The 25,489-nt window shown below is 39.6% G+C and overlaps 1 protein-coding gene across 1 annotated transcript in view; it reads right to left on the reverse strand.

Annotated features, from left to right (window-relative positions):
* Positions 1 to 25,489, reverse strand: part of Riok1 (RIO kinase 1) — a 32,151-nt gene that overhangs the window by 6,090 nt on the left and 572 nt on the right. The window contains exons 2-12 of the mRNA XM_070024621.1: positions 23,272 to 23,482; positions 18,655 to 18,745; positions 16,963 to 17,032; positions 14,464 to 14,506; positions 10,138 to 10,230; positions 8,455 to 8,567; positions 8,281 to 8,361; positions 6,040 to 6,126; positions 5,550 to 5,687; positions 4,409 to 4,512; positions 3,928 to 4,034 (exon numbers count right to left, since the gene is read on the reverse strand). Coding sequence (XP_069880722.1) covers positions 3,928 to 4,034; positions 4,409 to 4,512; positions 5,550 to 5,687; positions 6,040 to 6,126; positions 8,281 to 8,361; positions 8,455 to 8,567; positions 10,138 to 10,230; positions 14,464 to 14,506; positions 16,963 to 17,032; positions 18,655 to 18,745; positions 23,272 to 23,482 — 1,138 coding nt within the window. The remainder of the gene's footprint in view (positions 1 to 3,927; positions 4,035 to 4,408; positions 4,513 to 5,549; positions 5,688 to 6,039; positions 6,127 to 8,280; positions 8,362 to 8,454; positions 8,568 to 10,137; positions 10,231 to 14,463; positions 14,507 to 16,962; positions 17,033 to 18,654; positions 18,746 to 23,271; positions 23,483 to 25,489) is intronic.

Raw genomic sequence — 25,489 nt, forward strand, 5'->3', positions numbered from 1 at the left:
AGTTCAGACCCCATTACTGACCAAAACAAACAAACAAACAAAAAATCAATGAAGAGCACTATGAGGTTGAGATATGATCTAATACTGGTTAGTATAAATGATCAGAATTCTTTAACAATGACTGAAACTAAGACAAAGATTTTACATATTTTGGGCTTAAACTTTCTACTCTCTAGTTAAAAAGACATAGACAAAAAAACAGTGGCAGTTAGTGTTCTATTTTAAGTACAGACACAAAAATCTGTTCTTACAGCTCTAGACTAAGAATGATGTGATTCTAAGTCAAATAACATACATAGTTCTCTACTACATGTCAAGTGCTAGCAATACACAAACACAAGTCCTATCCCCTTAAGAGATCATAATCTAACAAAGTGTGTGATCCCAGCATTTGGAGGCTAATAAAGGAAGATCACAAGTTTGAGGCCAGCTTACACAGGTCTCACCCTATCTCAAAACAAAACAAAATTCTTTTTTTATTTTTTTTTGGCGGCTCTGGGGCTTGAACTCTGGGCCTGGGTGCTGTCCCTCAGCTCTTCAGCTCAAGGCGAGCACTCTACCACTTGAGCTACAGCGCCACTTCCGGTTTTCTAGTGGTTTATTGGAGATAGGAGTCTCACGATCTCTCCTGCTTGGGCTGGCTTTGAACTGCGATCCTCAGATCTCAGCCTCCTGAGTAGCTAGGATTACAGGCGTGAGCCACTGGCGCCCGGCAAAACAAAATTCTTTTTTTTTTAATTTAATTTTATTTTATTTGTGAACATAACAAAATTCTTATAGCTATACAATATTGAAACGTAGGAAAACCATTTCTGCTGAATTTGTCCCCTAAGAAAGATTTCTCAACTAAGACCACCAGGCTGGGTGCTAGTAGCTTACACTTGTAATACTAGCTATTTGGGAGACTTGAGATTAATTGGAAGGACTGTGATATGAGGCCATCACAGGCCTCACTGATTGATATCCCACCTCAGCCAATACCACCTGGGCATAGTAGGACATACCTATCATCCTTGCTACTGGGAAGGCTAAGATCAAGAGGAATTGCAGTTGTAGGCCAGCCCTGGCAAGAAAGTTGATAAGACTTTATCTCAATCAATATTTGTGTTTGGTAGCACACAGCTATCCAGGGGAGCATGGGTAAAACACAAAACTCCATTGCAAAAATAATTAGATCAAGAAGAGTCTGTGATATAACTCAAGTAAAGCATCTGCCTAGCAAGTGGGAAAGCCTAAATTCAAACTCTGGTACTGTCAAAAAATAAAAATAAGAAAACAAAACAAAACAAAGTGCTCACAAAGCAAAGCAAGATGAGAAAAAGGAGAACACAAGGAAAGGGGTGATGAGGAAGTAGGAACACACTTGAAAACCTGTGTAGGGACATACTTGTGGTAACTTCACAATCCTGTGACTAGAAGAAAACACAGAACAGATAACTGGACTATATAAAAATTAAAAACTTCTGAACTGGGTGCTAGCATTGATAATCCTAGCTACTCAGAAGGCTGAAATCTGAGGATTGTAGTTTGAAGCCAGCCTGGGCAAGAAGGTCTGTGACACTCTCATCTCCAATTAACCACCAAAGGCTGGAAGTTGAACTGTGGCTCAGCTGGCAGAATAAATAGCCTTAATAACAAAAGCTCAGGGCCAGTGCCTAGGTCGAGTTCAAGCCCTAAGACTGAAGGTCCTCCCTACCCCCAAATAAAAACTGGGCACTAAGGTCCAAACTAGAGAGTGAAAGGCAACCTATAGAATGGAAGAAAATACCTGGACATCACGTATTTTATAAAAAGTTAATGTTCAGAATATATTACCAATATTACAACTCAACAAAACAAGTGAACAAAGGGGCCAGGATGCAGTAGGGCAGGCCTATAACCCCAGCTATTTAGAAGGCATAGGTAGAAAGATCTGTCAGAAACAGGCATGGGCAAAAACATAAGACACTACCTGAAAATTAATGCAAAAAGGGTTGGAGGCATGGATCAAGTAGTAGAACATCTGTCTAGGCAGCACAATTCAAACTCTAGTAGTACTGCCAAAAAAAAAAAAAGAAAGAAAAGAAAAAGGAGGGGCTGGGAAGGTGGCTCAGTGGTAGAGTGCTTGCCTTGCATGCATGAGGCCCTGGGTTCGATTCCTCAGCACCACATAAGCAAAAAGAAAAAAGCCGGAAGTGGCGCTGTGGCTCAAGTGGTAGAGCGCTAGCCTTGAGCAGAAGAGCTGAGGGACAGTGCCCAGGCCCAGAGTTCAGGCCCCACGACTGGACTCCCCCCCCCCCAAAAAAAAAGAAAAAGGAGGTTTTTAGGTAGGCAAAATATAAGGGAAAAACCTAAACATGCTCATAACTGCAGTAACTTTAGCCCAATGATGAACTCACTTTCAGTGATCAACCTGCCTTCAGTGATACAAGTTTTAAATCGTATTTTCTTGTTTCCTCTTCATCTTTTCTTTCCTCTCCTTCCTTTCTATTCCCCCATGAGTAGGAACTCAAGAATGTCTTTATAGCTCCAGGAAACATTATTTCAGTCCTCTTTCACAGGAGTTAAAGAACACCCAGGACAGTTTTATCTGGGATCCAACTCCAAAGACAGCACAGTGAGAAATGAGACCCATGGCAACCACCCAGCCCAAAGCCCCACCTGGGCCAGCATATCTGCAAGCCCCTGTATGCTGGTGGGGTTTCTTTGAAAACCCATCTTCAACCACTGGGAGGAGGGTGGTAGCATAGGGGATAGTAACTCATGCAGTCTCCATTTTGCCCAGCAAAATTAATAACCCTTCACTTCCGTTTCTCCAAAAACTTGCTCTCATTATTTGGGAACTGGCATCAAGTTCAGAGGGCTGTATTTCTGGTATCAAAAGGACGGAAGAGCCATTTCTTCAAAGATGTTCATATGGGCAACAAAGTACGGAAAGATGTTCAACATCATTATCATTAGGGAAATGTAAAATAAAACCAAAATTATACCATCTCCCACCCATTTGGAGGGCAAAAATGCCTGAAAGTAAGCACTGGGAAGGATATAGAGAAACTGGAAGACTTGTGTATTGTAGGTAGACTGTCATTGTAAACAGAGTAATGGTTCCACCAAAACTTACAATTACCACATGACCAGCTTTAGATAAGTATTGAAAAGAATCAAAAGCAGGTTCTAGAAGAGGTATTTATCCACTTATGTTCACAGCAGCATTACTAGCAGTAAGCAAAAGGGAGAGGCAACCTATATTTCACTGACAGATAAAGACAGGCAAAGCCTTAAAAAGGAGAGAAACCGGGGCTGGGAAGGTGGCTCAATGGTAGAGTGTTTGCCTTGCATGCATGAGGCCTTGCGTTTGATTCCTCAGCACCACATAAGCAGAAAAAGCTGGAAGTGGGACTGATGCTCAAGTGATAAGAGTGCTAGCCTTCAGCCAAAGAGCTGAGGGACAGCGCCCAGGCCCAGAGTTCAAGCCCCACGACCGACCCTCCCCCCCCCCCGCAAAAAAAGGAGAGAAACCTGTCACAAGTTACCTTATGCACTTATGCATGAACCTTGATGGCATTCACCACAAAAAGGCAAACATGCAAGACTATTTAGAAGTGGTACCAAGAGTCAGTTCATAGGCAGAAACTAGAATAGTGGTTACCAAAGGCAGGGGAGTTGCTGGGATGTTAAGAAAATTCTAAAGATAGTAAATAGTGATGTTTGCACAGTAATATCAACATACTTAATGCAAATGTTTACACTTGTGCATTTTCCCACTACTGTAAAAATGCTGACTTAGGAAGGCCCCCACAAACACCAGACAGGAATTAATGACTAAAACCTCAACAGGCTTCTTACAAGACATTCATGAAGGATAACAATCTCAACAATCTTGTCAGATGACTGCGGTCAGGAATCCTGGCTTTCCTCCTCTCACCTCTTCCCTACCCCCAACATTACCTTGGCTAGGTAAGCATCTATGTTCTCAGCTGTAATGGAAGGATCCGTTACAAACTCAAAGAGCTCCCGCATAGTCATGACAGCCACAGCGTGCTTCAGAAAGAAATCTGTCAGAAGGAAAATCATCAACCATACTTTGTAAGATACAAAGAGAACAAAGTAACTGAAATACATAGCACTTCCAGACAATTTTTTTTTCTTTTTGGTGCTAGGGAACCAGGGTCTTATACATGGTAGGCCACTGCTTTACCACCAAGCTATATCCCAGCCCCAGAAAATGAGTTAAATGTTATCACACTGGACAAGGCAGTGAGAGACTTTTTGTTTTGTTTTTCTGCATTGGGATCAAATCCAGATCTCATACTTGCACTCTCCCAATCTATATTCCAGTTCCTAGTGGCAAGGTTTTACATCCACAGTTTAAGCAAGTATAGAACTAATGGACACCAACAGGCTATTCAAAATTCCACTTTCTACTCACCGTTGACATTGGCACAGTCTTTTCTTAGAAACTCTAAGGCATGCGGGTGGTCATGTTCCACAGACTGAGAAACATCAATGATATACACATCTCCGCCATGATACCTTGGTGGGTCAGAAATACCAAAGCTGTAATGCACTACTTTTTGGGGAGGGGGAAGAGGATTGCTGAGATTGAAGGAGTGCAAAACTCTACCTGGCTAAAAGCATTTTGTTTTTGTGCTTTTGTTTTTGGTGTGTTTTTTTTTTTTTTGGGGGGGGGAGGGAAGGCCGGCTCTAGGTCATCAACTCAAGGCCTAGATGCTATCCAAGAGCTTTTATTTACTAGCCATCTAACAACTTCAACCCACAGCTCCACTTCTCTGGCTTTTTGGTCGTTAACTGGAGATCAGTCTCATGGACTTTCCTGTACAGGCTGATCTCAAATCTTGATCCTCAGATCTCAGCTTGAGTAGTTAGGATTATAGGTGTGAACAAACAGTGTCTGGCAGAAACATTTTATTCCCAGGTTGGGCATAGTGGTTCAAATCTGTAATCCCAAGAAGAATGGGAGGATCATGGTTTGAAGCTAGCCTGGGGCAAAAAGTTAGTGAGGACTCTCACACACACCCACACCATTTCAACAAAAAGGCATAGTGGCACACACTTAAAATCCCAGCTACATGAGAAACATAAATAGGAAGAATGTGGTCTAGGCCAGTTTGGGAAAAAATATAAAACCTTATTTCAAATTAACCAACGCAAAAAGGGATAGAAATAAGTCTCAAATGGCAAGAGTATCAGCCTAGCAAGAATGAAGCCCAAGTAACTACCAAAAGGTGAGTTCTTTCTGTCTCTTAAGAGCAAGGGAAATAATTCATAAAAGGATAAATAAGAAAGGACCAATGTGACTAATGAGAAGCTGAGAACATTTCCAAATCCCACTAACTATTAATGATTAAAGTGATTTCTTCCTTGTTTCTGCAGTGCTGGGGATTGAACCTGGGGCCTCATGCATACTAAGCAGTCCTTTCAAAATGGTCACTTCTAAACCTAAAGAAATGAGAAAGACACCTTTGCAACAGAAAATAGTATGACTTTGAGAACTGGGATATTGTTCAAAAAGGTATGAAATGACTAATGTCTAAGAGACAGACACTTACAGCATGTTAAATTCGCTGAGGTCTGCGTGGACAAGCCTGGCGTCCTGATACATTTTTCTCATGTACTGAATGACTTGCAGATACAACTCTCGGGCCTTGGATTCAGATAACTGGGTGTTTTTTAATAGTGGTGCAGGCCTTGAAAAAAAACAAAATGAACAAAGATAAAATGACCAGGAACAGGTTTTCTTGCTTTATACACTACACCGTTATATTCTCTTCTTCATGTGAATTGTATATGAATCACTCTAATATGACACTCCAAGCAGCTGCCAATAAACAACTAGATAAAACACTGAATAAAATATCTCAAAAAACACCAGGGATAACAATTATTCTGAGGCACTTTGATACTTTAAAAGTAACTTACTTTATAAGTAAGTTGCAATAAAAAGTAGGAAAGATTGAGGAAAAGAACTACTCAAATAATATTGGATAAGCACAAAATACAGTTCTGAGCATACATTTCTTAGGCTTCCCATGTACTCACATGTCACCTTTACCAATGAACCCCATGACAAGAACATGACTTCTTAGCATTATTGGCTTTGGACATGGTATCTCTGCTGTGTTCAGCCTGTGGTAAGGACAAGTGAAAAGTCAAAAAGGCATATACACAAATTACAATACCAACAGTGTACGATACTGCTGCTGGGAAACAGGACATTGAGTCCTCTCAATTACATTTTATTTCATAAATTAAGGTACCAAGGATTTTAAGTGATAGCACAAAGAATAAAGCAGCTGAGCATGTTGACACATGCCTATAATCCTTGCATTTGAAGCAGAAGGATAATGAGTTTGAAGCTGGTTTGGACTAAATAGTGAGACCTTGTCTCAAAAACAAAAATGACAGGACTAGGAAATTGGCTCAGTGGTAGAGTGCTTGCCTTGAATGAATGAGGCCCTGGGTTCGATTCCTCAGACCACATAAGCAGAAAAAAGCCGGAAGTGGCACTGTTGCTCAAGTGGTAGGGGGCTAGCCTTGAGCTGAAGAGCTGAGGGACAGTGACCAGGACCAGAGTTTAGGCCCCACGACCAAAAAAGAAAAAAAAAAGACAAAAAGACAAAGACAAAACACTAACAATTAAACCATTAGATCCCATAATCTATAACTTGTAACACTAAATTCAATTCTTGCACTGTAAATTAAAAAAGGGTACAATTTAGATGGAATACAGAAGGTAAGTGTACAATGTTCTTGAACACCAGCCTGAAGCATGCTTAATAAAACTGGTTGGCACTTTGGAAAGCAGTCTGGAGGGTCCTTAGAAAACTAAAGATTGTCCTCCCTTATGACCTAGTCATACCACTTCTAGGCATCTAGCCTGAACAACAGGAACCAATATACAAGGACATGTGCACCTCCCTGTTTATTGAAGCACTGTTCACAATAGCTAGGATATGGAAACAACCCAGATGCCCCACCACAGATGAATGGATCCAAAAATTGTGGTATCTATACATAATGGAACATTATGCAAATGACAAAATAATGGCATTTGCAGGGAAATGGATGGAGCTAGAAGGAATCATGTTGAGCGAGGTAAGCCAAGAGCAAAGAGACAAATGGTACATGGTCTCCCTGATAAGTGGATGCTAAATCCAAAATGTTAGGTGATACGACAAAATTAACAGGACTTAAGAAACAAAGATATCCTGCCCATGTAATTGTAACCCCTCTGTACAGTATGTTCTCAAATAAAATTAAATTAAATTAAAAAAAAAAAAAAAGAAACAAAGAACTCCCACTCATCTGGTCGAACCACTACTAAATATCCCCATGCTGTTGATCACATGTATGGTGTATAGTGTACACCGTTATATGTTATAGACTGTGATAGACAATTTGCTCCAGGAAAGTTAGAATGAACTTGTGACTTTAACTGAGCATCATTATTCTACAATACTGTGAAATTTGGGAAATTATGTAATCACTTAACCACAATTAAAAAAAAAAAAACCTCGGGGAAGGTAGAGAGGGAAAGGATGGTAGGGGGAAAACAATGGGGGGGGGTAACAATGCTCAATAGGAAGTGTACTCATTACCTTGCTCATGTAACTGTAACCCTCTGTATAGTATCTTTACAATAAAAAATTAATAAGAAATAAATAAATAAAACTGGTTGGACTCATACCTAATAGCTAATTGGGCACAAAATTTCAGAAGGACTTTCAAAACCAAAAGTATTTACTGAAGCATAAACAAACTAATGTATAACATGTATATGTAACAAAAAAAAAAAAAAAGACATAGTAAGAGGAAATAGTTGACCTCAACTAAATAAGCAAGTTTGTTTTTTAACTCTGTTAGTGCAAACCTGTAATATGTATGTTTGGAAGAAATACACAAATATATTCAAAACTGGACTAAGAAAATAAAATTGACACAGTATCTAAAATTCTAATAACTAATTGTGATACATCTTTCGCACTTCAATGTGTCATCTGTCTTGTTTAAAACCTGCAGCTGCCCAGTAAAAGTTCTATGTATTTGCAAACAGTTCCTCCACGATCTGTTTTAAGTAAATATGAGTTGCAGTCAAGTTTTCTGCTTATAACTGAGAACAGATAGCTACTATGTATAGTAATGTTTCCTGTGCTTGTCTCAGCAGGTAAGAGAGCTAAGTGGCATAAGGAGCCCATTTACTTGGGCAGAAACAGCAGGACCTGTGGGCAGGAAGGGCTGGAGCAGGTGTACAGCCCAGACACGTATATCCCAGATAGTCACCTGATTAAGTTCCTCATTTCCTTTTCGGCCCAAGTTTTCACCATTTTTCGAGGATTTCCTTTACAATAGCCATGACGAAATCTTGAATTTAAAAAAAATTGGTTATTTTAACCACTTATTATTTTAACATTTTATTAAATAGAAATTAAATAGGAAAGGGGCAACTGGGCTTACCTGAATTCCCCACTAACGTACTTATCCCGATCTTTAAACACCAGAATTGAAGTTTTATAAATTTTGATTGCTCTGCTCTCTCCATCTGCTGTGCTAGCATGGTATACATTAGCCTATTTTAAGCCAAAAACAATGAAACAAAGTTTATGTTAAATAACTACAGTTTTACTTTTCCAATCAATATAGTTCTCTTAAGAGAAATGAAACAACATGTATAAGCAACATATTTGGAAGATGTGAATTAGGCATGAATATAAAAAGGCACAGTAACTATGCCTCTCATATAGTATTGTACCCCATGATATTCTAATCATAATGGCCGTGTATACCCTAGATGTCCTATAGCTGCATCGCAGCCAAACTAGTTTTTCTAGGTTTACTGTTTGCACACAAAATGGTTTAATGATCTAATGCTCTGAAATGTATCCTATTGTTAAACAATGTGACAGTACAAACTGCGCAAAATCCAATTTAAGATACATGAGGATTGGTTTCAAACTAGTATATGGAAAATATTTAAAGATAATCTAACATCTAGTAATCCCCACAGAATGAGTTGTTAATTTAAAAATGATCCTGTTTGTCTTTTTCTACATCTACATATTTAAACAAATAAGAAAGACTTACTTAGAAGCAAGTCCCTAACCAATTAGTACTTTTTTGTCAGTCATGGGGCTTGAATTCAGGGCCCAGGCACTGTCCCTGAGTCTTGTGCTTAATGTTAGTGCTATACCACTTTGAGCCACAGCACTACTTCCAGTTTTTGAATGATTGGAGATGAGTCTCACAGGGACTTTTCTGCCTGGGTTGGCTTCAAACTGCAATCCTCAGATCTCAGCCTCCTGAGTAGCTAGGATTATAGGCATGAGCCACTGGCACCCAGCTCCAAATGGTACTTTTTAAACTAGGCCCAAAATGATCTAAGCACCTACGCTTGCAGTTGGACACAATCAGTTACACTCAATATAATGTAGTAATTGTAGTGAAAAGGCATGGCACTCTACAACTTCCCATCTAGCTATTAACTCAAAAACTATTAACCAAGATCTATCCTGACCTATGTATAGCTTTTTTTTTTTTTAATTGGTAGTAGGGGGGTTTAAATTAGGTGCCTGCCAGAGAGATACTCTATCAGTTAAGCTATGTTCCCAGCCACTTTTGCTCTAGCATGTTTCTTGTTGTTGGGGTGGTGGTCATGGGTGCTAGTTTCTGAGTTTTTGCACTCAAGACTAACACTTTACCACTTTGAGCCACAGCACCACTTTGTTTTCTGGTCCTACCCAGGTAGGCTTGAAACCATGATCCTTAGATCACAGCCTCCTGAGTAGCTAGGTTTATAGGCATGAGCCACAGGCACCCAGCTATGCTCTGGCATTTTGAAATAGGGTCTCCTTCCCTGCTCAAGTCAGCATATACTTCTAGTTATGGTTCCTACAGGCTTGAGCCACCAAAACCAGCTTTCTCTGTTAAGATGGGGATCTTCTGAATAAATGCCTCGGCTGGCCTCCAACTGTGACCCTCTGGACCTCAAGCAACTAGGATTATAAGCATATGCCACCACATCCAGTCCAGTCTGTTTTTTTTTTAAAGGCACAATTTATTTAGTAAGTGCCTAAGTTCCCTTTGGTATTTGAAATAAAGAAACTAACATGAAAACATTCAGTGATCCAAAGAAAAGCTCACTTCTTTTCCTGTGCTAATACATCCATTTATCTCTGTTATGATTCCTCGGGTCAACATCTTAAATAAAATCATTCTTGTTCTGGGGTCCAAAACCTACAAAGAAATGAAAAATAAGTTTCTAAGTCTTGTCATTAAAACACATCCTAATTACTAAACAGAAGCACAAATCTATAGTCTGTTAAATGAGAGTTACTACTGAGTTTTATTCTTATTTTTTTCATTCTCAATTTTAGTAAATGAAAAACCCATGTGAAGACCAAAGCAACCAGAAACAACAAATCCCGACATTCATCCAGCCAAGGAAATCAAAGTCTACCAAGTCTGATGAAAGCAGAAATGGATTCTAGACCAACACTGGTAAAGAAATATAGAACAAGCCATATAAAATAATTTTACAGAAAGTAAAACATAATAGGTGATATTGTTTTAAAATATTTCATTTAAGCTAATATGTCAGCATCAAAAATCTATTCAATTTAAAAATCATTAGAGACCTGTAGGTATGACTCAGCAATATAGCAACTGCCTAGCAAACTTTAGGCCCTGAGTTCAAACCTGAGTACTGCCCCCACCATAAAGAAAAATTAATGATATTTAGCATTCTATCTCTTTTTTTTTGGGGGGGGGGGTGTCAGTCGTGGGGCTTGAACTCTGAGCCTGGGCATTGTTCCTCAGCTCCTCAGCACAAGGCTAGTGCTCTACCACTTGAGCCACAGTGCCCCTTTGGTTTTCTGGTGGTGGTGATAAGAATCTCATGGACTTTCCTGCCTGGGCTGGCTTTGAACGGAGATCCTCAGACCTCAGCCTCCTCAGTAGCTAGGATTAAGAGGAGTGAGCCACTGGCACTCAACTTAGCATTCTCTTTTTTACACTATCTACACAAGATCTAGCCTTTACTTTTATATTTATAACATAACTCAGGCAAAGCAAACTGCAAGTCCTCATGCTACTGTTATAAACAGGCAGTTTTAACAGGTCAACACCCAATGGCCATGTTTACACAAATCCTAGCCATAGCCAATAAGCTAAATATGGTTTCTACATTTTAATAACTATTACCAAAAAAAATTATTATTCAACAGAAATCACAAATCCTGCCCTACAATGCCTGGAGTACTTGTTAGTCAGCTCTTTAAATAAAGCCTGATTGGGCTGGGAAGGTGGCTCAGTGGTAGAGCGCTTGCCTTGCATCCTGAGGCCCTGGGTTCAATTTCTCAGTACCACATAAGCAAAAAGAAAAAAGCTGGAAGTGGTGCTGTGGCTCAAGTGGTAAAGCACTAGCCTTGAGCTGAAGAGCTAAGGGACAGCACCCAGGCCCAGAGTTCAGGCCCCATGACTGGGCACCCCCCCCCCAAAAAAAAGAAAGCCTGATCATCTCCAGTATCCTTGATGAGTAAATCATGTGAGTCTCCTTCAAAGACACAGGCTTTTCGTTTAATAAGGGGCAAGGAACTTAAAGCTTGTTCTTGTTCTTCTGACACTGAAGCAGACCGACATTTGTACCTCTGTGGCTCAAGTATATCTTCTAGTTCCTGATGTGAGCTGGAAGTATACATTAACCAAACCTAGTTATATATTTTTTTTTTTAATTTTTTTTTTGGGTCCGGTCATGGAGCCTGAACTCTGGGCCTGGGCGCTGTCCCTCAGCTCTTTAGCTCAAGGCTAGCGCTCTACCACTTGAGCCACAGCGCCACTTCCGGCTTTTTTCTTTTTGCTTATGTGGTGCTGAGGAATCGAACCCAGGGCCTCATGCATGCAAGGCAAGCGCTCTACCACTGAGCCACCTTCCCAGCCCAACCTAGTTATATTTTAGGGACTATATACTTAGGTCATGTCATAAACCTACAGTTGATATAAACAAAAACAAGCTTAAAAGACAGTAGGACCAAATAGATGCTAGAAAAGAAAGGGAACTGAGTGAAGAGGCACTAATTTCCACCACTCTCTTGACAGCTAGGTAAAGGGGGAAGTAACCTGGCTAAATGTAGGAATCTACATTTGAGACTATGCGTTGAGACTATGCGTCTGCAAAATTGGGAATTAGAGAAGAGGAAAAGAGGAAAGAGCCACACACCAAACGGATTAAGAACATGGCAAAAAAAAATAAAGTGCAGTGGTTCATGTCTGCATTCTCAGTACTTAGGAATCTGAGGCAGGAGGATCACAAGTTCTAGGCTAGCCTAGGCTACCTAGTGAGCCCTTGTCTCAAAAAAAAAAAAAAAAAAAAGGAGAAGTGGTGCTGTAGCTCAAGTGGTAGAGCGTTCGCCTTGAGCTGAAGAGCTGAGGGACAGCGCCCAGGCCCAGAGTTCAAGCCCCACGACCGATTAAAAAAAAAAAAAAAAAGGTCAACTACATAGCCTAATACTGTAAGTATACACACCAACATTAAAAGAAACAAAAGATTTCCTAAGCTATTTTGAGTTCTTGAAAAATAGGGTTGCTTCATCTCTAAGCCAAAGCATACTGTTCTAAATCACAAAAACCAAATTAGACAACATAAATGATAGAACATGGACCCTGCTCCTGCTTACTAACGATGTCATTCTTCAATTGCATAAATAGTTCTAGATCACCAGTTAGCTTCTACTCCCTTGGGGGCTAAGGTACATAAGAAAGTGTGCTTAGGCATTAATGCAAGCTTATAGGTGAAGAGGGTATTACACAAAATGGGTTTGAACATGTGTGCATGAGTGGTGAAAAGTATAGCAAGCAACAGTGATGTTCTGACCCTTTCTATCCTTTCTTCACACCAAAAGTCTGGGCCAAAGCCATAACACTCATGGGCATCTACCCAGAATATCAAAAGCCAGGATACCATAAACACACTTGCATATCCATGTTCATTGTTGCACTATTCACAACAGCCAAGCTATGGAAACAGCCCAGAAGCCCTATAATAGATGAGTGGATTAAAAAAAATGTGGTTCCTATACACAATGGAATTTTACATAGCCATTAGAAAGTGTAATATTGTGTCATTTGCAGGGAAATAGATAGCTAGAACAAGTCATGTTAAGTAAGGTAAGTCAAGTTCAGAGACAGTGCATGTTTTCTCTCATATCCAAAAGCCAGAATTAAAATATACTGGGACATGATAAATTATACAGGACTCTAAGCATTCAGACACAGTGAAGAAAGATATTCTTAGGGAAGGAGCACAAATGCATAATTCCTATGTGCCTCTGATCATATAAAATAATATTTATTGAAATGAACTTCAGGAAATGGAAAAGAGGTATTTTTTGTAATTGTCTTTTTTCTTTTGGTCTTATTTGATCATTTAGCTGTCTTTGAGAGGATAAGGAGAGGCATAGGAATGGAGGGATAAAGGGTGAACAAATGCAGCAGAGGTACTCACTAAACACTATTCTGAAAACAAACTATACAACTTGTAGTTGAGGATGGGAGGGGAAAAATGGGAAAGAACAAGGGAAGGGGTGAGTGATATTGTCCAAAAAAAAAGGTACTAAACTACCTAACTTATGTACCTGTAACCTCTCTGTATATCACTTTTATAATAATAATTTTTAAAAAAGAAGAAAAGAAAATCTAGGCTACTGCCAACATCTAATCACATCCCTCTACATAGGGGAAGAAATTTAGTCCCCCGCTTTTTTTTTGGTCAGTCATGGGGCTTTAACTCTGGAGCTGGGCACTGTCCCTCAGCTCTTCAGCTCAAGGTTAAGAGTTCTACCATTTGAGCCACAGTGGTACTTCCGGTTTTCTGGTAGTTTATTGGAGAAAAGCGTCTCGCTGACTTTCCTGCCTGAGCTCGCTTTGAACTGCGATCTTCAGATCTCAGCCTCTCCTGAGTAGCTAGGGTTACAGGCGTGAGCTACCAGCACCCCACTAGTTCCCTTCTTGAACAGAAACACACAATTTCTAAACAAAGAAAGGCATTTCCAATTCAAAATTTGAAGCTATTATCTTTTCCTCTCTCTCACCCATAACCATACCCCTGCTTAATGGCAGATAATCAACCTATTTTCCATCAAAGCTAACAAAATCTGGAAAAAGATTCTGGGTCTGATGATCTCTGCTCACCCCTCACCCTATGGAGGAAAGCACTGCATTGTGGTCTGATGATTTCTGCTCACCCCTCACCCTATGAAGGAAAGCACTGCATCGTGGTTGTCACTGTGCTATGGAAGGACCACTAACTCTCTTAGGAAAGCAAGATGTAGGTTTCTAGACTATAAACAAAAGGAGTATTTTATATAGAACAATTGTAGGTAACACCACCACTTAAGAAGGATAAAAGTGTATCACAATTCAAAGAAAAGAGAATGCTAATTCAAAATAAGAATTACAACACTTAAATGGTACCTGTTCTACAGTTGCTCGATCAGCTTTATCCTTAATGCGATACCTGGACCAAAAAAAAGTGAAGTTAATACCTTAAAATTCAGTGAGAAGCCAAAATAAAGCTAAATGTACATCAATTTACAAAAATTCCTAAGTAGTTGTTTCATAGCAAAGTTCATGATTTAATTGTAAATTTTTCACTTAGTGAAACTTCTTTCATTTTTCCTGAACATAAAGTTCAATACTCTCAAGTAAAAGATACGTGTACACACCACATACACAGGAAAAAAAAAGTCTCTCCATATTCTTGAAGAACTATGTAAAAGAGCAGCTGGGAACTGGAAGTGTGGCTCAAGTGGTAAAGAACCAGCTATGGAAAAAAATCAGAAACAGCTCAAAGCCCAGAGGTCAAGCCCTAGCACATATAAACACATAAACACACCACTACCACCCTCCCATTCCCCATCACCAGCAGCAACAACTAGGTTAAAGTAACAAAGAAAACACCAACCCTGAACTTTTCAATGATCCTATTAATTTAATGATTCTAGAATTTTTTTGGTCAGTTGTGGGGCTTGAACTCTGGGCTTGGACACTGTCCCTGCACTCTTCAGCTCAAGGCGAGCACTCTACCGCTTGAGCCACAGCGCCACTTCCGGTTTTCTAGTGGTTTTTATTGGAATAAGAGTCTCATGGACTTTCCTGCCCAGGCTGGCTTTGAACTGCGATCCTCAGATCTCAGCCTCCTGAGTAGCTAGGATCACAGGCGTGAGCCACCGGCACCTGGCCTAGCAGTTTTTTTGTATATATTTTTATTGTAAAAATACTGTACAGAGGGATTAGAGTTTCATGAGTAAGGTAATGAGTACATTTCTTATTGAGCATTGTTCCTCCCTTTGTTTTTCCCCTATTACCTTCCCTCTCCACCTCCACAACTTCTCCCTCCCCACCCCCTGAAGTTGTAAAGTATCCTGTACATCTCCTTGTTACAATGGGTCATCCAGTAATCTTATTTCAGCATTGTTATTTCCCTTTTCATCCCCAAATTAGAAAAATGTATATACAAGATTCAGGGCACTGGAATCAAATACAATCAAAACAGGGGTTATACTTTGGGGGAAGAACAACAAAGGAAACAAAAAAATCACATGGTACATTATAAGTACATTAAAAACAACAGCAAGAAAGATAAAACCACTTGTGTCTCTATCTTAAGGTTCATTTTGCTTGGCATCATTTTATATAGTCATATGTACATAGCTTTTGAGCTTTTCTGCTTATCCTAGACATATACTCGTTAATGCAAGTAAGGGAAAACATGGAACATATGTTTCTTTGGGCCTGGCTCACTTCATTTAATTTTTTTCCAAGTCTTTCCATTTCCTAACAAATGGGGCAGTGTCATTCTTTCTGATGGAGGCATCTTAACATTTTTTTATATCATTTTCTCTGTAGTGATATTCTAGGAACACTTATGATTTCAAGACAGTCTTCAAATGTAGGCTCACACACTAGCTCAGTTCACACACTAGTTCAGTTCACACACTAGTGATTCAATCTAGCACACTAAATTAATGCAGATTTAAAGATAGTCAGAAATGTTAGTGGATCTAAAAAGGCTACTACCTCTTGGATATAGCAATTAACCATGGAAAACTGGTTATAAATTTAAATTCTATGCTGGGGTGCTGGTGGCCAATGCCTACAATCCTAGCTACTCAGGAGGCTGAGATCTGAGGATCTCGGTTCAAAGCCAGCCCAGGAGACTCTTATCTCTAATAAACCACCAGAAAATGAGAAGTAGTGCTGTGGCTCAAGTGATAGAGCACTAGCCTTGACATGAAGAGCTGAGGGACAGTGCCCAGGCTCAGAGATCAAGACCCACAACTGACAAAAAAAAATTTAAATTCCAAGCCTGATTTGATTGCTCCTATCTACAATCCCTGCTACTTAGGAAGAAATCAGAGGATCTCAGTCTGAACTTATACCTTATCTGAAAAATTTCCTAAAGCAAAAAAGGCTGAGGATATGGCTTAAGTAGTAGAGCACTTGCCTAAAAATCTCAGGGCCCTGAGTTCAAACTCCAGTATCATCAGTAAGTTGTAACATTGCTAGTTATATTATACTGTTATTTTCTATGATATTCTGGTAATATTAAGAGTTATTTCTGAGAAGAAAAGCATACATGGAAATAGTTCTCAGTTACATTACTATTTAGCTTTTAGTCTTCCTTGAATTTTAAAAAATATTTCTGGAAGAGAGCAATTCTTAATAAAAGCTAAAAAGGGAGAAGTTTTATATATTTAACCTAAACAAACACTGTTACTGTAATAAAAGCACACTAGTGAATTTCACACAAGATCATAGTTTTATCATGTTTTTAAGAATTCGTATATTTTTAACTTACAAGAGGTATAAAACACCCTCACTTAAGCTTTAAAAATTATCCTTTGTAAAACAATTGTTACTCATCAGAAACAAGTCCCTATTACACATGTTTATAATTAAAATAGTACTTACATATCTGCTTCTTTTTGTCTAGATTTTTCCGTGACTTTATTTATGACAGAATCAGTAACATTTAGCTTATCTAAAAATATAAAAGCCCACAATATAAACAATATGTAAGATAAGACGATATTAAGTTTCTTTGAATTTATCATAATTACAATACATTAGTTATGAAAAAAATTAATGTTTTTAATGGTAACTATTAAGTTGTGTTCCCTTCATAACAAGTATTACTTTCTTTTCAAATCTATAGAAAGTTAGGCCAGGCACCAGTGGCTCACAGCTGTAATCCTAGCTACTCAGAGGCTGACATTTGAGGATCATGGTTGAAAGCCAGCCTGGGCAGGAACGTTCATGAGACTCTTATCTCCAATAAACCACTAAAAAACTAGAAGTGGCAATGTAGCTCAAGCGGTAGAGCACTCGCTCACCTTGAGCTGAAGTGTGCAGGGACAGCACCCAAGCCAAGCCCCACAAGTGACCAAATAAAAAAAGAAAAAGAAATCTAGACATAGAAAAGAACTCTTGGGAGGTGGAGATGAGAAGGATCTCAGGTGAAGGGCTAATAGCGTGGCTCAAGTGATAGAACATCTGCTTAGCAAGTGCAAAGCCATATGTTCAAACCCTAGATGACATATTAAGCAAGAAAAGATCACAGTTAAAGAACAGCTGACAAAAAGTAAGCAAGATTCCATCTCAATCAACAAAAAGAATGTTGGTACATGCATGTGATCCCAGCTATACAACCATAGCAGGAGTACACATAGTAAGAGTATCAGACTTAAGAGGTATGCCTAAAGTGGAAGAGCACTTTATAACACTTTACTCTGTATAGCAAGCATAAAGTCTTGAGTTTCAAACCCAATCCTACCCAACCCTCAAAAAAGAAAAACTCAAAAAACTTCTTTAAAAAATACATATTAAATCTCATAATACACATAAAATGCATATTAAACCTCAGGTACTTAATATTCTTGTACAATATAGACAATGCAACTAACTGCCTGAATTTCAAAATAATTTTCTAAAATACTTGTTTTCATTATTTATTGACTACTTATATAAGAAACACTGTGCTAGGTTTATAGTCAGCCTTGTAAGGAGAAAATAATGGCCTTGCATTTAAAATAGTTCAAACCAGCAAATTGATTCCTTGAATTCAATAGTTCACTAAATGATTAACACCTACATAAAAGTCTTCAGTAAAATAATATAGCATTTTCAACATATTATTATGAGATGGCCCTACCAAAAAATCTACTACAGAATGAACAAGAACTTGAATGATTATCTGTAACTTCATAGTCCCTCAACAGATGAGAAAATAGCTAAAAAAAATGACACTTTTGGGGGCTGGGAAGGTGGCTCAGTGGTAGAGCGCTTTCCTTGCAAGCATGAGGCCCTGGGTTAGATTCCTCAGCACCACATAAGCAAAAAGAAAAAAGCCGGAAGTGGCACTGTGGCTCAAGTGGTAGAGCGCTAGCCTTGAGCTGAAGAGCTGAGGGACAGTGCCCAAGCCCAGAGTTCAGGCCCCACGACCGGACCCCCCCCCCCCAAAAAATGACACTTTTGGTTTTTTTCTAGTTTATATTGACTATTGACATGCAAAAAGTCTTAATCATCTTTAAGCAATATGTATAGTTCATAGTTTTTGAAGAATTTCCTCATAGCCTAGTGAGGTAATGTATTTTATGAACTCACCTAGATTAATTTTATTTTCAAATTTCCTTAAGACCTTATCAGTTGGAGTAGACATTCTGGCTGAATTGCAGTTGGAAGCCTGTCGATTAGCCTATAAGAAATGAATATAGAGAATAAGGCATTAGTTGTTCTAAGATTCATCATCATGCGTTTTCCTTGGTTTACAGTTAACTATTGAAGAATCCATACTTAAAGCAGGGCCAGTGGCTTACACCTACAATCCTACTACAATCCTAGCTATTCACGAGGCTGAGATCTGAGAATTGCAGTTCAAATCCAGCTCAGACAGTCCATGAGACTCTTTACCTCCAATTAACCACACACACAAAAAAAAGTCAGTAGTGGAACTGTGCCTCAAGTGGTAGAACACTGGCCTTAAGCAAAAAAGCATAGGGACAGGAGATGGGACAGAAGTCCTCTGAGAAAAGAACAGAATTGGCTCAAGGACATATTTTAAGAAGACACATGAAATAGAATAGAGTCAGCATAGGGACAGGAGATGGGACAGAAGTCCTCTGAGAAAAGAACAGAATTGGCTCAAGGACATATTTTAAGAAGACACATGAAATAGAATAGAGTCAACATGTTGTTTCCTTCTCTTCAATATGTAATTCATTATGATAAAATTGTTTTTCTAAGGTTTATAGATTCAATACTTTAAAATGTTTATCTAATCCATATTGTTTAATGAAGACCTTAGACAAACATTAAACTCATTCTAACAATTTTGAGTCCAGTATCTTGAGAAGGAAAATTAAGCATGATGCTTACCATTTAGCTTGGTGTAAATAGTAACAAAAGGAGACGGTATCTAAAACCCCTAAATAATATATTATATATAAACACAGTACCTCTTAAATTGTTAATTCAATATTTTTTATGTGCCAGTACTGGGGCTTGAACTCAGGGCCTGTGTGCTCTCCCTGAGCTTTTTTGCTTAAGGCTGGTATTCTACCACTTGAGCTACACCTCCACTTTCAACTTTTTCCCTCAGAGTCTCAGGAATTTTTCTGACTTGAGGGATAGCTTTGATCCTCAGATCTCAGCCACTTACATGGCTAGGATTACAGGTGTGAGCCACCAGCACCTGGCTTTTTCAATCCTTTTCTTTTTCTTTCCCTCCTTCACTCTCTTCCTCTTTCTTTAGTCCTCTGTATCTATGCAGTGCTAGGACTGAGCCCTGGACCTAATGCATGTTAGGGAAGTGATTGAACATTGAGCTGTACTCCCAGCCCAACAAAGATAAAAATTTAATTGCTGTAACTTCAGCACATAAACCTAACAGTTAACATACATTTAAGCACATATACTTCCATTCTTTTTCCCTAGATTTTTTTTTTTTTTTTGTCAGTTGTGGGGCTTGAACTCTAGGCCTGGGTACTGTCCCTCAGCTCTTTAGCTCAAGGAGAGTGCGCTACCACTTGAGCCACAGCACCACTTCCGGTTTTCTGGTGGTTTATTGGAGATGAGTCTCATGGACTTTTCCTGCCCAGGCTGGCTTTGAACAGCAATCCTTAGATCTTAGCCTCCTGAATAGCTAAGATTATAGGTGTGAGCCACTGGTGCCCGGCTTCCCCTAGATTTCTTAATAGGGATCACAGTGCATCTTGCAATTGCTCAGTCTCATCAATGAATCACTGGAACAGTTATCAAAACAAGACTACAGCAAATAAATATAAAGTTTCCATAGTTTTAAAGCATGTTTTCTGTATCTGATGGCAGCAGTTTGAACAGTGGAAGGACTACTGTTGGGTGTATCTTTTAGTAATCATTACATACGACAATAATCCTGTAGCTCTGCCAAATTCCCATCTGAGAAGCAGGTTCCATGTTTGGTAATTGCTTTTTGCACACAGACCATGACAATAGTTCCACCTAATTAACACAGATTTTAGAATAATATTCTAGTGTGTAAATCAGTCCTGAAGTTACTAATGCTCCTCTTTCATAAAGTCTTGGACAATCACTCTTTTAATTGTCTTGGCACACTCATAGAGGAAATGCTGGTCAAAGCCATTTGAAAACTTGTAAAGTTTCAATCAATTAATCTTCCAAATAACTGTACCCACTTACTTACCATCAAGTACTCATTATCTGTCAGTTTCATAAACAAGAGTGCCATGTCCACATACTCTTCATTACTTCAATTACTGAGGTTACATATTTTCTGTATTTGTACTATTATTCACAGCCTTTCCTCTGTGTATGTGTGTACATTTGTATGCATACATATTTTTATTTTTTGGCAGCACTGAGGTTTGCTAGATAGGTGCCCCATTATTTGAACCATTGCCCCAGATCTGTATGTTGTCATTACTCTCCCAGTAGGTCTTGCTTTTGGCCCAGGTAGGCATGTTCCACTATACCCAGATTTTTATTGGTTGAGATGGGGGGCTCTCAAAGTTTTTGCCCAGGTTGGCCTTCAATGGCAATCCTGCTGAGTAGCTAGGATTATAGGCACAATTCACTGTGACTCTATTCCTATGAACTTTTTGTTGGTCATGGGGCTTGAACTTAGCTTGGGCTGGCTTTCAACCTCAATTCTCAAATCTCAAGATGGCAGCCTCCTGGGTAGTTAAGATTTTAAGCATGAGCCACTGGTACCTAACTAAATAACTCTTTAACATTTAGTAATTATGGAAAGACTCCTAGCTCAGAAAATTGAGAAATATGGAAAAAATAGAAACATTTTTTTAAAAGATCAATATAAGCTGGGGTTACAGGACAGTAGAATCCCCCCCAAAAAATCTTCAGTAACTCAATTACAAAGCCACAAAAAGTCCTTTAAAGTGGGGTACCTGTGGCACACGTCTATAATCCTAGCTACTCTGAAAGCTGAGATCTGAGGATTGCAGTTCAAAGCCAACCCGGGCAAGAAAGTCCATGAGACTCCTATCTCCAATTAACCACCAGAAAACTGGAGGTGGCACTATGGCTCAAATGGTAGAGTGCTAGCCCTGAGCTGAAAGCTCAGGGACAGTTCCCAGGCCCAGAGTTCAAGCCCCGTGACCAACCAAAAAAAAATGCAGCTAGGTGCCAGTGACTCACATTTGTAATCCTAGCTACTCAGGAGGCTGAGATCTGAAAATCATGGTTTCAAGCCAGCCCAGGTAGGAAAATCCATGAACTTTCATCTCTAATATACTACTCAGAAAAAGCCAGAAGTGGCACTATGGCTCACATGATATAGCCCTCACCTTGAGTACAAAGAGACTCAAGGACACACCCAGGCCCCTATAAAACTTGTAGGTGGGAATAGGAGAGAAAAACTGGGAGTGAGAGAAGGGGTGACATTAAACAAAAAGAAATGTACTTGTTACCTTATATAATACTTCTGTACATTGCCTTTACAATAACTTTTTTAAAATACAAGTGGGATTGTCCAAAAATGAAATGTACACATTACTTGACTTACAAAATGGTAACCCCTCTGTAAACCAACTCTATAGCAATTAAAAAATAATTTTTTTTAATTTTATTTTATTTTATTTGAGAACATACTGTACAGAGGGGCTACAATTACATGGGCAGGATAATGCATACATTTCTTACCAAGCATTGCAGCCTCCTCCTTTGTTTACCCTTCACCTCCCTTCCCAGCCTCCCTAAAAAATAATTTTTTAAAAAGACATAAGCTGGGTGCCAGTGGCTCACACTTCTGTTTTGGCATGTTTACATATCCTCTAAGCAACATTCAAATACACCCTAGGAAAGGGAAGGTTGTGTTCCAGGTCAACCTTAGCAGAGAAGCCCATAAGATTCCTTCTTAATGAAGGAAGCTCAATGACCCAATGGCACACACCTGTCATGACATCAATAAATAATGGATGCCTAACATAGGTGGCCTGAGGCAAAGGCATGTACAGGAAGCAAGACCTCATCTCACAAATAACCAGCAATGGCTGGGAAGGTGGCTCAGTGGCAGAATGCTTGCCTGGCATGCATGAGGTCCTGGGTTCGATTCCTCAGCACCACATAAGCAGAAAAAGCTGGAAATGGTGCTGTAGCTCAAGTGGTAGAGAGCTTGCCTTGAGCTGAAGAGCTGAGGAACAGTGCCCAGGCCCAGAGTTCAGGCCCCATGGCCGGCAAAAAAAAACAAGGCAAAAAAACAGGGATGAAGGTATGACTCTGCAGTCTAGTGCCTGCCTAACAACGCAAGGTTCAAGTTCAAAACTCTATATAGGAGCTCATATCTGAAATCCTAGCTACTCAGGAGGCTGAGATCTGAGGCAAGGCAGGAAAGTCTGTGACATTCGTAACAAGTTAACCACCAAAAAGCTGGAAATGGAGTTATAGCTCCACTAGGTAGCCACTTGCTAGCCTTGATCAAAAAAGTTTAGGGACAACATCTAGGGGACAAAGGGAGGGAGCTGGTTGAGACACAATGCCAGTGTAGCCTGGTACACAGGCTTGCACCTGTTATACTGAGTACTCAGGAGATGGAGATCAGAGAAAATGTCAGTTCAAGACACACACACGCACACACACACACACGCACACACACACACACGCACACACGCACACACACACACACACACACACACACACACACACACACACACACACACACACACACATATGAGTAGAAACATACAGATGTACAGAATCATTTGATACCTGTGGGTTACTCCCTCCATTCCAGGAATAACCTTTGGTGAGTTTTCCAACTCCGTCATCCCAATCCCAGTCACTGTCATCATCATAGTAGTCCTCTTCTTCCTCCTTCTCATCTTCTATCTCACCTTCACTCTTCTCCATCACATGATTTTGGAGGTTTCCAAACAGACTGCCATCTTCCACTTTGATTGTCTTCAACTCAATGTTCTCACTAAAAGTAACAATGTTTTGGCATGTTTACATATCCTCTAAGCAACACATAAACACACATAACACATGCAAGCAATACATAGAGAATACAAATACACCCACTTTTATTGCTAATTCTCCATGTCCTGTCCTCCTAAGAAAGAAGTACACAATCTGTTAAATCTACTTCTGTCTTTAAAAAAAATAAGTCAGGACTTACATTATTTTTTCTATTGAATGAACTGACTTTAATCAGTGTGACAGATATGACCTAGGAAACTCATTCATGAAACTGCTAATTTATGAAGGGGAAAAAATTCCAACTAAATTTGGGAATAATTTTTTTTTTTTTTGCCAGTCCTGGAGCTTGAACTCAGGGCCTGGGCACTGTCCTTGAGCTTCTTTTGCTCAAGACTAGCACTCTACCACCTGAGCCGCAGCTCCACTTTCAGCTTTTTGTTTATATGGTACTGAGGAATTGTACCCAAGTGCTTCATGCATGCTAAGCAAGCACTCTACCACTAAGCCACATTCCCAGCCCTTGGGACTAATTCTAAAGCAATCTTATCTTGAACTCAATAATATCAAGATTACTATGACAGAAAGAATTTCAATCACTTATTTGTAAAAGAGGTGAGACATTACAGAAGAGTGAAATAGGCTGAGAGGGAAGGGACTTTGAGAAGAGGCTCCCATAAAGGGCACACAGATAATGAGGTCTTTTAATGCCATGCAATAACTGAGACTTTGGATTAGTTTTTCAAGATAAGCCAGAAATCCAAATGTTTGTGTAAAATCTTCCACATGATTGGTGTATTCTTTTTCACATAACTGATGTATTTAATTTTATATAACAGTTCATATCAAACAAAACATGTCTACAAGCCAAATTTGATAAAGGAATTCCCAGTTTTGATCTGTCATATAGAGTGAGAGCAGAAATCAAAACCCTTTTCCCTAAGTTTCTTTCTTTTTTTGGGGGGGGGGGGGAGGTCCAGTCGTGGGGCCTGAATTCTGGGCCTGGGCACTGTCCCTCAGCTCTTCAGCTCAAGGATAGCGCTCTACCACTTGAGCCACAGTGCCACTTCCGGCTTTTTTCTTTTTGCTTATGTGGTGCTGAGGAATCAAACCCAGGGCCTCAGCCATGCAAGCACTCTACCACTGAGCCACCTTCCCGGCCCCCCTATGTTTCTTTTAAGTAGGAGTTATCCTCCACTGCTCTTTTCTCAGATCCCTACACCCATTCAATCTAACACCAAATCCTAACACTTCTACCTCCAACTCATCTCTATAACTCTAGCTTTTGTTGGCTGTTACTGAGATTTGAATTCAAGGTCTGGGCTTGCTTGCTCACAGCCAGGGAATCTACCATTTGAGACATGCCCCCAAGCCCTAATTTTTTTCTTACTATTTTACTTTATTCCACTCTTGCTACTGAAGATGATCTTCCATAAAGCAAATGACACAATTCCCTTGCTAAAATCCTCTTAACCCCTTAGCCTCACTTGTGGGTCTATACAGCATCTGTCCATCACTTTCTCTATCTCCACTGTACTGGCCTCTTGGTTTTCCTTTAACAGACAAGGAGGATCCTATCTCTATGTGTCTTCTATGCCCACCATACTGTTCTCCTCTGCTCCTGCTCATTTCTTGCCATTTAAATCTGGGCATTCACTAGTTCTCCCCTGACCATTACTAAGTATGTAAATCTACTGTAAGTACTTAAGTGTAACGATCTGTTTAAGTGTCTTCATGGTTGCCCTTCTTCCTAAACACAAGGTGAAGGTCCACGAGGCAGGGACTTAAGTTTCTCTTGTTCAGCGCTACCTCCAGCTAAAAACAAAAACCTAACCGAGTGTTCCTACAACACTGATTGTAAACACCTGGGTTCCGCACGCCCATTAGCACTCTCCGTTTCTTCTCACCCCAGCCCCTGGCAACTGTGAATCCTATTCTGGGTGTTTTAAATCAAGTAGAATCATACCACAAAAACGACATGCTGAGAACCTCTGTTTCCCAGCTGCGATCT

Source organism: Dipodomys merriami, unplaced genomic scaffold (genome assembly GCF_024711535.1).
Source record: "Dipodomys merriami isolate MVZ:Mamm:240054 unplaced genomic scaffold, mDipMer1.0.p SCAF_16, whole genome shotgun sequence".
Classification (NCBI taxonomy): Eukaryota; Metazoa; Chordata; class Mammalia; order Rodentia; family Heteromyidae; genus Dipodomys; species Dipodomys merriami.